A 13,075-nucleotide genomic window follows, 5' to 3' on the forward strand; every position below is an offset into this window, starting at 1 on the left:
CTCTTAAAGCCATCTGGTGAGATGATCGATCATTAGAGTGTGGAGATAACTCCCTCAGCTTGCCTGCTGGCTACCACTGATCCCATATCAACCTCGCAGGATATGGTATGAATCACAGGAAGTTGAGATCGATCTATATAGATTGTGCCGCTTGATTACAAATGAAAAAAATCCCATTTGGCTTAGCCTCTTGAATGCCTCAGAGTCTGGCTGTGTTTGTGTGAATTTGTGGGTGTGTGCAGCGTGCACATCTCACGTCTGTGTGTGTAAAATAATAGCTTTTTAACTTTCTCCTTTTACTGATTTCTGATATTTGTTGAGCTCTCTCTTCATTCTGTCCTACCTTCATTCGTTTACTTTGCTCAGTCCATCCTGCTCTTAAATCTTCTTTCTTGAGGGAGTCGTCTTTTAAATCTTAATTAAAACAGACTCGAAAACCCCCCACCCTCCCAGGGGCTGGCTGAAAGCAGCTTAGAACAATCAAGAGGACGGATTAGAAGTGAGAAGAAAAGAAGAGAAGAGGAGACGTACGAGGGAGGGGGAAAAAAACAACAACGAGAATGGAACAGTAAGGGAAAATATGGAGAGAAGGGAGAGAGAAATGACCCCTTTCCTTCATCCCCTTGATCCTCTCTCTTTCCCCCTTCACTCTGTCTCTCCCTCTCTCTCAGGGCTCTGGAGTCTTGGCCTGACCTATTGACATTCAGCTTCTCGGCAGATTAAGCAGCGAATGGAGCCTCTGGAAAGGGTAAACACACTGGAGGAACAATGACCAACAGGCGGCAACCTTATTGGATTCTAATTAACTGCCAGGAGAGATGGCTAGGGGCATGTTAAGTGCTGTGGGACACAAGTTAGAGCCCCAGACCTAAGTACCACAACTCACATCACCTAAACCCCTTTCACACACGCACAGCAACCCTGAACTTATCTAGACATTACCCAGAGGTGATGTATGTGAGGATGCAAATGTCCAAATCAGTTGCATCGAACATTAACTAGACTTTCCAGGAACAAAGTCTGTGTACTGTCCCATACACGAGTGTCTATAATATGGGTGTGTTGATAACGTCGCACTAAGTGGAGCTGCTTTTGACTCGTTTCTGCCTGTCTGTATATTGCTTTTCACGCTTTCGTTGATATTGTTGGATATGTCCAAATGCATGTAGTATTGATATCGACAATCATCATCACAGCTGACATTCCCCCTCCTCCTACCAGTCTACCATAGTGTTACCTCTTACCTAAACCAGAGTATTTCCAGTAGGTGACAATGCATCTGGCACGGACTACCTGCTGGAAGACCCGGGACAATGTCTAGACCTGATTCTTTGCACATTGTCTGGAGTTTATATGTGAAAACTGCTTTGTACTCCTCTCCTTTCTTATAGTCTGTCTTCCTTTATCTTCGTCTGTATCTCTCTATTCATACTGTTCTTCTCTCTTTCACTCTATTTGCCCACTGTTTCACATATGGCCCATGAGAATGGCAAACAGAGGCTATTAAAACACTCCTCAGAGAGTTATTTGCCATCCCTCTTTCCTGGGCTACCTCTTTTTTTCTTCCTCCCCCTCTTTTTTTAACAAGGTGGAACGAGGCTCATCCCCCAGAGGTAGCTGTTTGAGCGATAAGGTTAAGATAGGCTGAAAAATTGGGAGAGATTATTTGATATTGAACAGATTGAATTATCTGGAGTGAGTGAGAGGGATGAAGGAGAGCAAAATCATTTTTCTGCATCGCCCTCGGGAGGAACACTACCAGAGGGAGTGAGGGAGCTAAACGGGAAGGAGCTAAAAGCTGAACCTAAGTGGTCACATATCTGAAAATACAATCAGTTCTTTTCTTTTTTTTTGTAGTCCTATTCCAATTAACCGTAACGTTAATTTGAGAGAGAGTCCAAGCAGGTCTTCCTGTATGTGTGAACTTTCTCACTGGTGCAGTGGGTCCTCTGTCTTTGAGTGGTACCCTGATTAGGCCCAGTCACAATAGTTCTGTGGTTTCCGGGGCCCCCTGTATGGAACCACAAGCACTAATTAGACTGGTCTCATTAATGTGTTAGTGTGAGAGAGGGTCCTGGCCATCAAGGGTAGAGGCTGACACAGAAGAGAAAAAAAGCAATGCCCTGCTGGAGACAGGCCATCGTCACCTCAGCAGGCATATAAAGCAATTCATTAATTGGTGTGAAAACACACACACACATAAAGCCACACATGTGCAAACACACACACATACTCTCACACCTCAGCACGAATACACATACTAATGTTATGGGTATTCCATGAACTTGTTGCTTGTTAACACATTACCTGGGATCAAAGAGGCAAAGGCTAGAGGGAGAGAGAACTAGAAGAGTCATTATTTGTCGAGGAAAATTGCAGTCCAGTGTTAAGTTTGTCCTTCGGCAAACCTGGCAGAATAGACGTCTCATCCGTTTCACAAAACGGAAGGATCTCTTTCCTCGTCACCATCATGTGAGACTCTTTGAAATCCGCAGAGCACTTTTTTTTAATCAAAGCTGGGAGGAAATGAATCGAAGCTTCAGTTGTGATCCAAGCCTGGAGGTATAAAAGGGATCCACATGACCACTGTCCATTTCCACACCATTACAGCAACAGTCATGGCTGTAATAGGTTGAATTGGTCCATTGATTTCTCTCATGCACCCTCTCTTTCACCCAAAAAACTAGTCAGTGCCAGTTCTGAGATACATCACATGCTCACAGACAGCTCACACAAAACCTAAACCTTAGCCCAACAAAAGAGCACACACACTCACACACACAACCAATACAATATGTCCCAGCTGGAGTTCCTGGGAAGTTAAACAAAGGACTGAGTTTAAATTAGCTTTTAAAGAACTCCCCAGAACAATCAGGGAGTTGACTTGAGCCACTATAGTGTGTCAGAGGACTGTTTAGAGAAAGAATGGTAGTTAGGCCAAGGTTTGTAGTGCAGTGAATGGCTAATCTTAAGTGTGACGGCTCAAGAGCTTCCCTCCACCGGCTTCAATAGGCCTCCAATCAGGCCCGACTGCCCCTCAATCTCCGATCAGCTGTTTTAACTTGCTAGTGATTGAGTGGCTTCATTAAGAGCCTATTTATCTTCCCCTGTATCACAGTCCTGAAAGACTGGTGACATGCTTAACACAACCGCGCTCCGCCTACACATGAACCTGAGCAGATGCACAACTGCATTAGCACATGCAGAACATTCAGTAACACAACATCCACTAGGTAAGAAAATGGTCCTTTTCAGTTAGTTGAAAAATCTCCTTATTTTTTTCTAAAGCACGATGGTCTTAACAAACTTTCAACTGTACAATATTAAGAAAGTATAAGGATAAGCTCATACCATATCCAGATAATGATACATATCCCAATATAGTACATTTTCTGTAAATTGAATGAATAAATAGTTTACATAAACTGACCACGTGGAAATGTTGTGAATGGAATGTTTGACTTTGAATCCCTATGTCTGACTCAAACCAAATACAAAACTTGGCCAGCGAAAACAAAACCAAGTCATCCATCAGAGCACCAGAAACACCGGAGTACCTCCATAATCTGGCGGCTACCCGCTCCTGGGAATAGACGCCCAAGAGGTGGGCGGTCTGCTGGTGGATTTACAGAGTGGAGAATGAAGTTGTTGGAGGGTAAAGCCACAAACAACAGACTTTTTGTCCTAACCCTAACGGTTGTCAATCTTAGGATGGACTGTGCCACAGGCACCCCCCCACCCCCACCCACCCACCCCTGTGATTTCCAACACTATGACATACACTGTAGAGCATAATATGACATGATAGATGTTCTTCTATTGCCACGTATTATTTATCGTCATATCATACGGCCCTACTTTCAACTTCTCTTTCTCTTTTACTAGAAAACCCAAATCTTCTCTACTTTCCTGGAAATTCACCACTTCAGAGCCACCAGTTTTCTCTAGAAAACTGTCTCAGGTCCTGTAGCCTGTGATACCTTTGAGGGTTTGTCATGTGGCTGTGTTGAGGTGTAATGCCGCCTGAACAAAATAGCAGGCCAGGTCAAACCGTGGCCTCACGCAAACAGAGACCCTCCCAAACAAGCCACAACAAACAGCTTTCTGTAGCCACTCTCTGCCTTTGATCTGAAGAAGCAGCGATGGGATCTGTCTCCTCTTTCCTCCCTCCTCTTTTGCCCTTTTCTCTTTTTCTTTACGACATCTCCTTATATCTCTCTTTTCCCTCCTGCTGAGCAGGTGTATTAAATGAGGTGACTATTCCAGCAGCATTGGGCCGCACCTCAAAGTGCAGCCTGTGAAGGAGGCTTTTCTCCCCTTCCCTCTTATCTTTTATCCCTTCCATCACCCCATCTCCTTTACTCACCCTTTTCCTTTCCCTTTATCCCTCTCCATCCCCTTCACTTCTTTTAACATGTTCCCTCGCACTCTTGAATGTGAAATAGAGAGGGCTGTGCCTCTCATCTATTTGAATTCATCTACACCTCTCTGTCTATCTCCCTCTGTGCATCTCTCTCTCAGCCTTTTGTCTATTTAGCTATACGTCTAATTATGCTGTCTCACTTATGTAATTAGCGCAAAAATAAATGGCTGCCGTAGCTTTGTCTCTCCCCTTCACCCCTCCCTTGCAGGCTCTGAGAAAACAAATTATGGAGAACAATAGGTACAAATGGCTTCTGCACCAAACCACATGATGGATGCAGCCTGGGTTCCCTGCATCTCATCCCTTCCTTTTTCCCTTCCTCACTTACTCTCTTTACTCTCCCTCCCTTCTCCATTATCTCCAGCTCTATATGTCTCTGTTTAGAAACAGGGGAGGACTTGAGCACTCTCTCACCAAACTACCCTATCATTGTATGGCTGTATCATCTGTCTTCCCTTCTTGGCACTGACACTATATTCACACTGACATCATATTAGGCAAGGTCCTTTTTCTATTCCTTTCTTTTTCTTTCTCTCTGTTCCCCTTTTCCTTTCCCCTGCTGTTGTCTCCACTGGCACTCTCTTCTCCCCTATCCCCCAGAGCATTCTATACACCACGACTGCAAAGCAAACGCCTGGGACTTTCTAAAGCAAACAGCCAGCATCCTGTGCTGTAGCCCCATCTGTGGATAGTCTGAGCAGGGAACAATCAGTCCCTCTCCTCCACTGCCTCGTTCTTTTTCTGGCCCCCTGGGATCAGCACAGCACTAGGATGCCTCAGTCAGACGGGTGCAATGTGCTGGAACAATGGTTGGGCTGCTTCCTCCAGGAGGGGTGTTAGGCTCACCTCAGCCAGCTTGGGAAGCACTTAGCCATGTGTTCTTGCCCTCCTTGCTGCAGCCTCACAGGAATGTGGCAGAAGCAGAATAGCCTCCCAATATACACCTTCCTCACCTCACCCTCGTACACCCCCTATCCACAACTCTACGCTCACACACTGACACATGCATGCATGCACGCACACAACCACTTTCTGCATGTCCAAGTGTACACCTGAGATCTTATGTTTAGCCTGAGGTGTTGAAATATCAACTTTCTATTAATCCCCCTCAGACTTGCAGTCAGTTACACCTTTGTTGTTTTTTCTCTCCTCTGCTATGCTAGAAGAAAAACAGCAGGTTTGGTTTACACCATTACAAGCATATCCATTACCTGAAATGCTGGGCTCCTGGCAGTAAATCCCTTTGACCCCCCTGCTTTCTTTTTCTTTCTTTTCTCCCACCCTCCCTCATTCTCATGCTGAGCCCTTTGCCATCCCTGCATCGCCTTTCTTTGGCCAAATAGACGGCAGGAAAGAGACACACCTTACTCTTCTACCGGTCCAACTGCCACCCACCTCAGCCACCCACACACTTCATCGTTCCTCACGTCTCCACACAGCTCAATAACATTAACATGTTTTGCCATTGAGGGAGCCGCAGTTAAAAGCCCAATCGATAAGCTTTGACTGACACTCCTCAGTTGATAGCAAATTGGCTGCCTTCTCCCACAGACCTCCCAGGGTGAGCTTCTCAGCACTGTCCGAAATGGAAAAATTGAAAAAAAAGATCTTGCTACACTTTCTCCAGCCACTCACCCAGCCTCCTACAACAGCACAGAGCAGTATTCTATTGTGCAGGGGAAGAAGAGACTAAGCCGCAGCCAACCCACTATTTTTGTTAATGGTTGAGTCACTAACACCATATTAGCCCTGGTGTTTCAGGCGGTTTGAACTGACTGGAAGAAGAGATGAAAAGAAAAATTAAGAAGGGGGGCTGGACTTCAAGGAACGAGTAGTTGGAGTATTTAGTCCCACAAGGCCATGCACTATTTCCATCACTAATAAAGTGAGCAGCAGGCAGGCAGGCAGTCTCTTGGTTCTGTGAATGTGTTTTTACCCCTAGTTGGTTAAGGAGATGACATGTCCTGAGAGCTGGAGCATCATTAATTAGACAGTTGGACTTTGACTAATCGCTCCAGAAAGGGCACACAGGCCTGAAGATGCCAAACACTCATCTCAGCTTATCATCCTCTGCCCTTGTGTGTGCCCTTGACCTCTGTGTGTGTGTGTGTGTGTTAAGGGTGTTGCTTCCATGGGCTCCTTGTGAGTCATTTATGAATGATGCGCACATAAGCCATAAGCCTTGGTACACCCAGCAAAATATTTCAGATTCTTTTTTTATTAAGCACCACTGACAATCAAATTTCACATAAGGGGAGTTAAAAGAGAAGTTAAATAATTGAGCATCTAGTATTAAATAAATGCTGTCTGTTAGAAATTCCTAACTGAACTTTTCTGTTTCCCGAGCCCCTTCACAGCTGCCAAAATCCTTCTCCAACAGAGCTATCTTTAATATAAGGTTAAGGAACACGGCTGGTGAAGATAACACAGGAACAGATATTGCTGCAACGCAGAAGATAAATTTCAATTTGCTGTTGGTTTCTGTGTCTCGGCAGGAGATATGAAATTCTTGTCTTGCAGGGCAGGAATTGATTGGAAAATAAAAATGAATGTGTGGTCTAGTATGTCTGCGATTTTTCTGTTGTATGTTGGTTTCTGGGCTTAGGGTCTTTTGAAATGGTGATACATCTCTCTAGAAGGAAGTGACACTAGCATTTTAGGGGGAGATAAATGCAATCCAAGTCTTTCTTAAAATAGCTGCTACTGTATAAACGTGACTGTTTCCCTTGGGGGGCTGTTTTAATGACATGCACAGAATCCCAGTTTCTCCCTCTCTCTATTCTTTCCATTACTGTGTTTGTACAGAAGAATTAAAGAGTAAACAAGTTTGCGCTGTCCCCACCAGTCTGTATGCTGATGTTACAGCCTGAAGTGCTGTAACTGGGGAAGATGACTCCAGGCAACGGCAGGAAGCTGACACGGCCCCTCCATTGTCCTATTCCCTGTCATTTCCTCCCCAGATCCTCCAACTGCCCCAGAGGAAGACAAGGTGAGGATGTGCGGAGACAGACACAAGGAGAAAGCGAAGACAAAAAGAGGATGGGCGGGAAGGGTAAAAATAATACTGGAAGAGGCCAAGTGCCATCCGCAGTTTGCTACCTGGCCACTTTGGCTTCCTGTGTTGAGCCATACTAGTGTACACATCCAGTTAAGTTGCTAACAGCTGATAACAAAGCCTCAGGACACACTGCCAAGTTCTTTATCTGTGTTTACCCGCATGGCAAAGCTGATTAGAGACAGGCAACATTATGAAGCCCCATTGTTTCCTTTCTCCTTCCAGTTTCTTCTTCCGTACACGTAGCAAGTGCGTGTGCAGGAAGGGGGAATGTGAGGATCTGTTCATGAAGAGCAGCAGAGAGACAATGGCATGTGCGCACGACACACGACCTCAGGATGAGTAGGAAAAAAAGGCCATAGTTTAAGATCTTGGTCATTCGGTCATCCGTTTGTGTGTGCCTGTGTGCGTGTCTGCATGACTAAGTGATTTGTGAAACTGAAAATCTAAATGCTTTCTTCATGAAGTTTTCGATAAGAAAATTCAAACATTGACTTTTTAGTTGCTGCCGAGGAGAACAAAAATACAAAATCATATAGTTTAATATTTAGCTATAACTACAACAACTCTACAACAAATCTTAACATTTGATTTGTGGCCGCAAGTGAATCTAGAAAATTCAGACAATGTTCAATACAACACCCCAGCAGCAAAACCATTACCCAGAGCTCACATAGACAGGAAATCAAAGTAGGCCAAAATTCATCTATATCTTTGCCATGACTATGTCTCCTAAATAATGCAAGACACTTCTGTTCAAGACTCAGCTGTGTTTGGATTCTGCTGCGTCTGCACTATTGTACACTAGTATCTAACACTCCTCATCGGCTGGCTGGGGCTCTTGCCGCCAAACTCTCTCGCACTTACTTTATCCCCAATCTCTTTGTATCACAGAGGCATCCGAGGACTGAAAATGATAGAGGGAGAGAAATGGAAGACTAAAAGGAGAGATGCAAGAGCACGAGTACAGTATGTTTGTGTGTGAGTGTGTGAGACAGAGACAGAGACAGAGACAAGAGTAACAAGATGGAGAAAAGGTTAACGATGCTCAGCGTCTTCCTCAGTGTTTCCCCGCTGCTTGTCAGCTTAATCATCAAGACACCGGTGACACATCTGCGACTCATCCCTGCAAAAAAATTCCCCTCCCACCATCCTCCATCCCCCTCCTCATCTTAAACTCTGTTTCCCTCTGCCCATTTGGACTCCCTCCACAAGAATTCAAAAAACAGCAGAATGGCAGTTCATAAAATATGCACAGTTCCCTAAAACCAACCTCTTGGGCCATACTGCCACTGCGTCCACAAGCGTATCTGCACTGCATGAGGAAAAGACAAATCTCTGGTAATGGGAAAGGGAAGGATGATGTGGTAGGGAGGAAAGGGCTTGGTCAGGGCTTATCACTCCCTCGGCTTAATATCAGTCCTCTGTTTGCTTCTGTGTGTGCTTGTATGAAGTATGTGTGTGAACCGGCCTTTCAGCCTCTGGTGAAAGTCTGCCAGCCAACCCCCAGCCCATTAAGCAGATACGCTCTCATGTCCTCCTGTCCCGTAGTCACACATTCGGCAACCAGGCAAAAGAGTTGTGAGAAGAAGCAAGGTGGAAAATTTCCACGGCGCAACACTATAGTGAGACATGACAGGCAACAAGACTTAAGAGGAAGGGAGAGAAACTTGTAATCTCAGCTCACAGCCTTTGAACTTGGCCCGATGAGACGCAAGCGACCCAAAGCAAAAGGTTCCAAAGAAGAGCTCACTGAAGATTACTCAGAATACTGATGCAGTGTGGAATCCAATTCCTCTGGGAGCCCAAGGGACTTTCTGAGAAAGTAAATTATTGGTGTTGAACAAGCCTACATACATACAAACGTATTCTATATGCCATATACTAATTTCAAAGTGAAGCCATGTGCTGTGGCCAGATTTTTGTACTGTGTAAGACTGGCGCAATAAATGAGGTCTAGGGTCTCTTAGGTTCTAATTAGGGCAGCTGTTACCATTTTCATTATTTGTGTGTGTGAGAGAGGGAGTTGTGTGTGCACGTGTGTGTGTGTGTGTGTTGGGGTTGAGGTCGGGGGAAATATGCCGCTGTCTGGCTACTGACCCCTCTCATCCAGCTGTTGCTAGTCTGTCAGGAGTCTACTGGTGTCATGTCCCTCCCCCGAGCTTTGAATAATGGCAAAACCATGTGGAACCGGGGCTGAAGGTAAAGACGTATTCACAACTAATGGCTGCTAAGCACGCTTTGCCATTTGTGATCTTGAAAGCTGATGGAGTTGCATGTGATTCAGGCTGGAAGCTACAAACCCTGGTTGAAGCTGAATTATTATTATTTTTTTTAAAAAAAAAGCAGCCTAAAAGGGTTTTGATTTCATTCTTCCATCTTTTGTACCTCCCACAAGAAGATTTGTAACAGTGTGATACTGTTGTGTATTCTCTCACATTTAAATATAACTATTTTCCATCATATTGTTAATACCATGCACTGGGCTAGTTTATCAGCTCTGAAAAATGCTGATAAGTCAGCAGTTGCTAAGTGTTAATTGCTGAAAACATTTTTTTTTTTTTTTGTTGCAACAAGACATTTACAGCACTAAATTATTAGGGTGCATTTTACCAGCTGCTCAGAGAGCCTGCTTGTTCATAATGATTATATTTACACTGAAACATAGATGTTCTGTTCTGTGTCTCATTCTGCGCTGATTCCATTACAGGATCATTTTAATAGTAAAATAGATACGGTGATGCATAGATTACACATAAAGCCGTAAATCTGGAAAAACATCTCTTTAAGCCAAAAATGCATCAAATTAAACACAAAAAACAATAAATCTTTGTTATTCCCCACAAAACTCATTGACATTGCTACTGAATAGTTTGAGGACATTTTTTGAACTGAGGAGTCATAAACAAACTACTGATGTCAACTCAATTCTGCCAATAAAAGCAGCAGGGGGTGGTGGTGTGTGTAGGGGGGCAGACAGGTGCGTTGTGTCTGCCTGTCTCCAGAAAAAACAAATGCCCCCCTTCCCTGTGTCACTCACTCTCTCTGTCCTTTTCTTACTCACTCTCTCCCCCCTCTTGACTCTCTCTATCTCTCTCTCTATCTGCCTTGCTCCATCCCAAACGCATATGCCCGCGACGCTACGCTCCCCCACATGATAGACCATGCACCCTCTTTATCTGTTACGCATCGTTCATAGTGACTACGATTTTTGTTGGATTACGACTCCCGGAGAAAAACTTCAGACCCAACCATAACAGCTCCGGGGGAAACATAATTCCCTCATCATCCCACCACGCGGAACCTCTCGCTTTAGTTTTTTTTTTTTTTTTAATGGAAATCAGTCTGGGGACAGCTGACTAACTTCGGGGGAAACGGGATGCAGAGCTCCGCACGGCGCCTTGTCATTCATCGGCGTTTTAGTTGCATTCCCCTCAGCTGTTTATACACATCCAAGCATAACACCTTCATATCAAGAGAGAATACATCGTCAGTGGACACACAGGAGTACACGCATGCACACACGTTGCAGTCCGGAGAAACGAATCCCCTGGGTGAAGAAAAAAAAAAAAAATCTTTGCCAATTAAACTTTCCGTCCGTGCGCCATGCATTCACGATTTTCACGCCGATCCACTAAAACAGAGATCATCTCTCTCGCACATCCGAAAACTGAACCAGAGCAGAAACAATCACAGCTACCCCGATTTACGCAGTGCCATTATTCGCTGGTGCTCCGGGTCGGCTCGCACACAGTGAAGCCTCCTGATGTAATCACTCTCTCAAAACTAATTAAACATTTACCGGCAATTAACAGCAGTGAATTGTAGCACTGCAGCAGATCGGTTGTCCCTCTGTAACAGCGCGCTGGATGGCTTGACGCAGCGCGCCAGTACGGAGCGCGGTCCATCTACCCCATCAATGAAGACCCGCATGCTTAATGACAAAAAACAAAACAAAAAAACACGTCTTACCTGTGACCATAAGGCAAAAGATGAGGTATAACGCTGTCATTTTAGAGGCTCTGGCGCTGATTGTGTTGCGTGGAAGGATTCACTTGTTCCGTTCCGTCTATGCGACTGAGCTGGTTATGGTCCACCGTGGCACCGGAATATCACCGGACGGACGAGCTCACTGGGATTGGTCTATTATAGCATCCAGTTTAAAGAAATGACTCTGAATGGTCCGAACAGTTCGTAAACTCTCAGTTAACAGCGCATCTCCATAGTTGGTAACTTTCCCCTCTGCATCAGCTTCTTTCTCCAGCGTCCGTCCGTCAGTCCGCTGTCACGCTGGCACAGCCTTTAACCTCTCAGCGCGCTCTCTAACAGTCCATTAGTGAATCGGACGTTTCAATCAGTAGGTTCGTCCACAGTCCACTTTTTGACCAACTTGAGCATGCTGTGCTAGAAAGCGATCTCTCCTCCTTGACAGTGCGCAGTGGTAAACGCCGCTGAAGTTGCCTCTCGCCCCCTCCGCTGGAGTCTCTCACTCTGTTCTCACTGAGACACACTCACTCCTTCTCTCTCACACACACTCTCTTCCCCCGCCGGTCTCCTCTGTTTACTTCTCACTCCCTCTTGCCAATGGGAAATGCGCACTGACAGTCATCTGATGGTGGTGGTGGGAGGGGGGTACACCAAATCTGGCAGTAGCTGCGTCGGAGGAGCCCCTCTGCCTCAGATGCTTGCCAGGGGGGGTCCAGCGGCCCCCGCCCCCAGAGTCCCGCTATTGGCTGAGCGGGCGTGTCGGGAGGGTATTTAAAACCCTTGTACCGAGGTAAATGACTGCCCTAACATTTTGGGGTGGAGGTAGCCCACATGGAGATTTGTAAATAATGATGGACGTGCAATGTGATCCATGTTTTGTAGGATTGTGCACATGGGACCTGTTGTTGTAATCTAAAGAGAGCCACATAACCTGTGCTGTACTATAGGGACGCTACAGTACTGTGATGCCATTCATGGTAACTGTGTTTCTTAGTTTCACTTAATAACCACAACTTTGTGATTTAATCATGCTGAGGATTAACAGTATGAGTTGAAGTAATGCTCTGCACATAAACTTCATGCTGAGCTTTAAGAACTATTATTAACAAACTTCCCAGTGTGCAATTACATTTGTTCTAACTACACAGAAACCTTTTGTTCTTCTGAATAAAGTTACTGAACTAACCCTTAGCGTTTGTCAATCATGGCTCAATTTCTGATTAAAAGGAAACTTAACTACTGAAAATTAGTATCCAGTTCAATGCCTTCCCTCCATTACCCAACAGAGTTGGGAATTAATTAAGGTGAATTATGTGCAAGTAGTTGCATTAGAGCAGAATCAGCTGCAGATGTTTTGCCAAATGGTGGAACGATTACTTGACTCTAAAACCTCAATACTTCAATTACTTAATTACTGGGTCAAACCAGTAAAACTATCAGCAAATTTGCCGATGAACTTGTTGTCGTTGTTTACTCGGCTTCACCCGAACAACTAATGTTCTTTAACTTATGTATGGCTATTTCGATTAACTCATGGATCACAGAGGAGAGTTTTTAAATCTTAATAGTTTGTGCAGTATAAGTTCATAGACTAGTATTTTTCAATAATT

At 44.8% G+C, this 13,075-nt stretch overlaps 1 protein-coding gene across 1 annotated transcript in view; it reads right to left on the bottom strand.

Moving 5' to 3' along the window:
• Window positions 1-11,901, bottom strand: part of kirrel3l (kirre like nephrin family adhesion molecule 3, like) — a 37,846-nt gene extending 25,945 nt beyond the window's left edge. The window contains exon 1 of the mRNA XM_070835024.1: window positions 11,451-11,901. Within this exon, the coding sequence (XP_070691125.1) occupies window positions 11,451-11,490 (40 nt within the window). The 5' untranslated portion in view covers window positions 11,491-11,901. The remainder of the gene's footprint in view (window positions 1-11,450) is intronic.
• Between the last annotated feature and the right edge of the window lie 1,174 nt (window positions 11,902-13,075).

Source organism: Pempheris klunzingeri, chromosome 8 (genome assembly GCF_042242105.1).
Source record: "Pempheris klunzingeri isolate RE-2024b chromosome 8, fPemKlu1.hap1, whole genome shotgun sequence".
Taxonomy (NCBI): Eukaryota; Metazoa; Chordata; class Actinopteri; order Acropomatiformes; family Pempheridae; genus Pempheris; species Pempheris klunzingeri.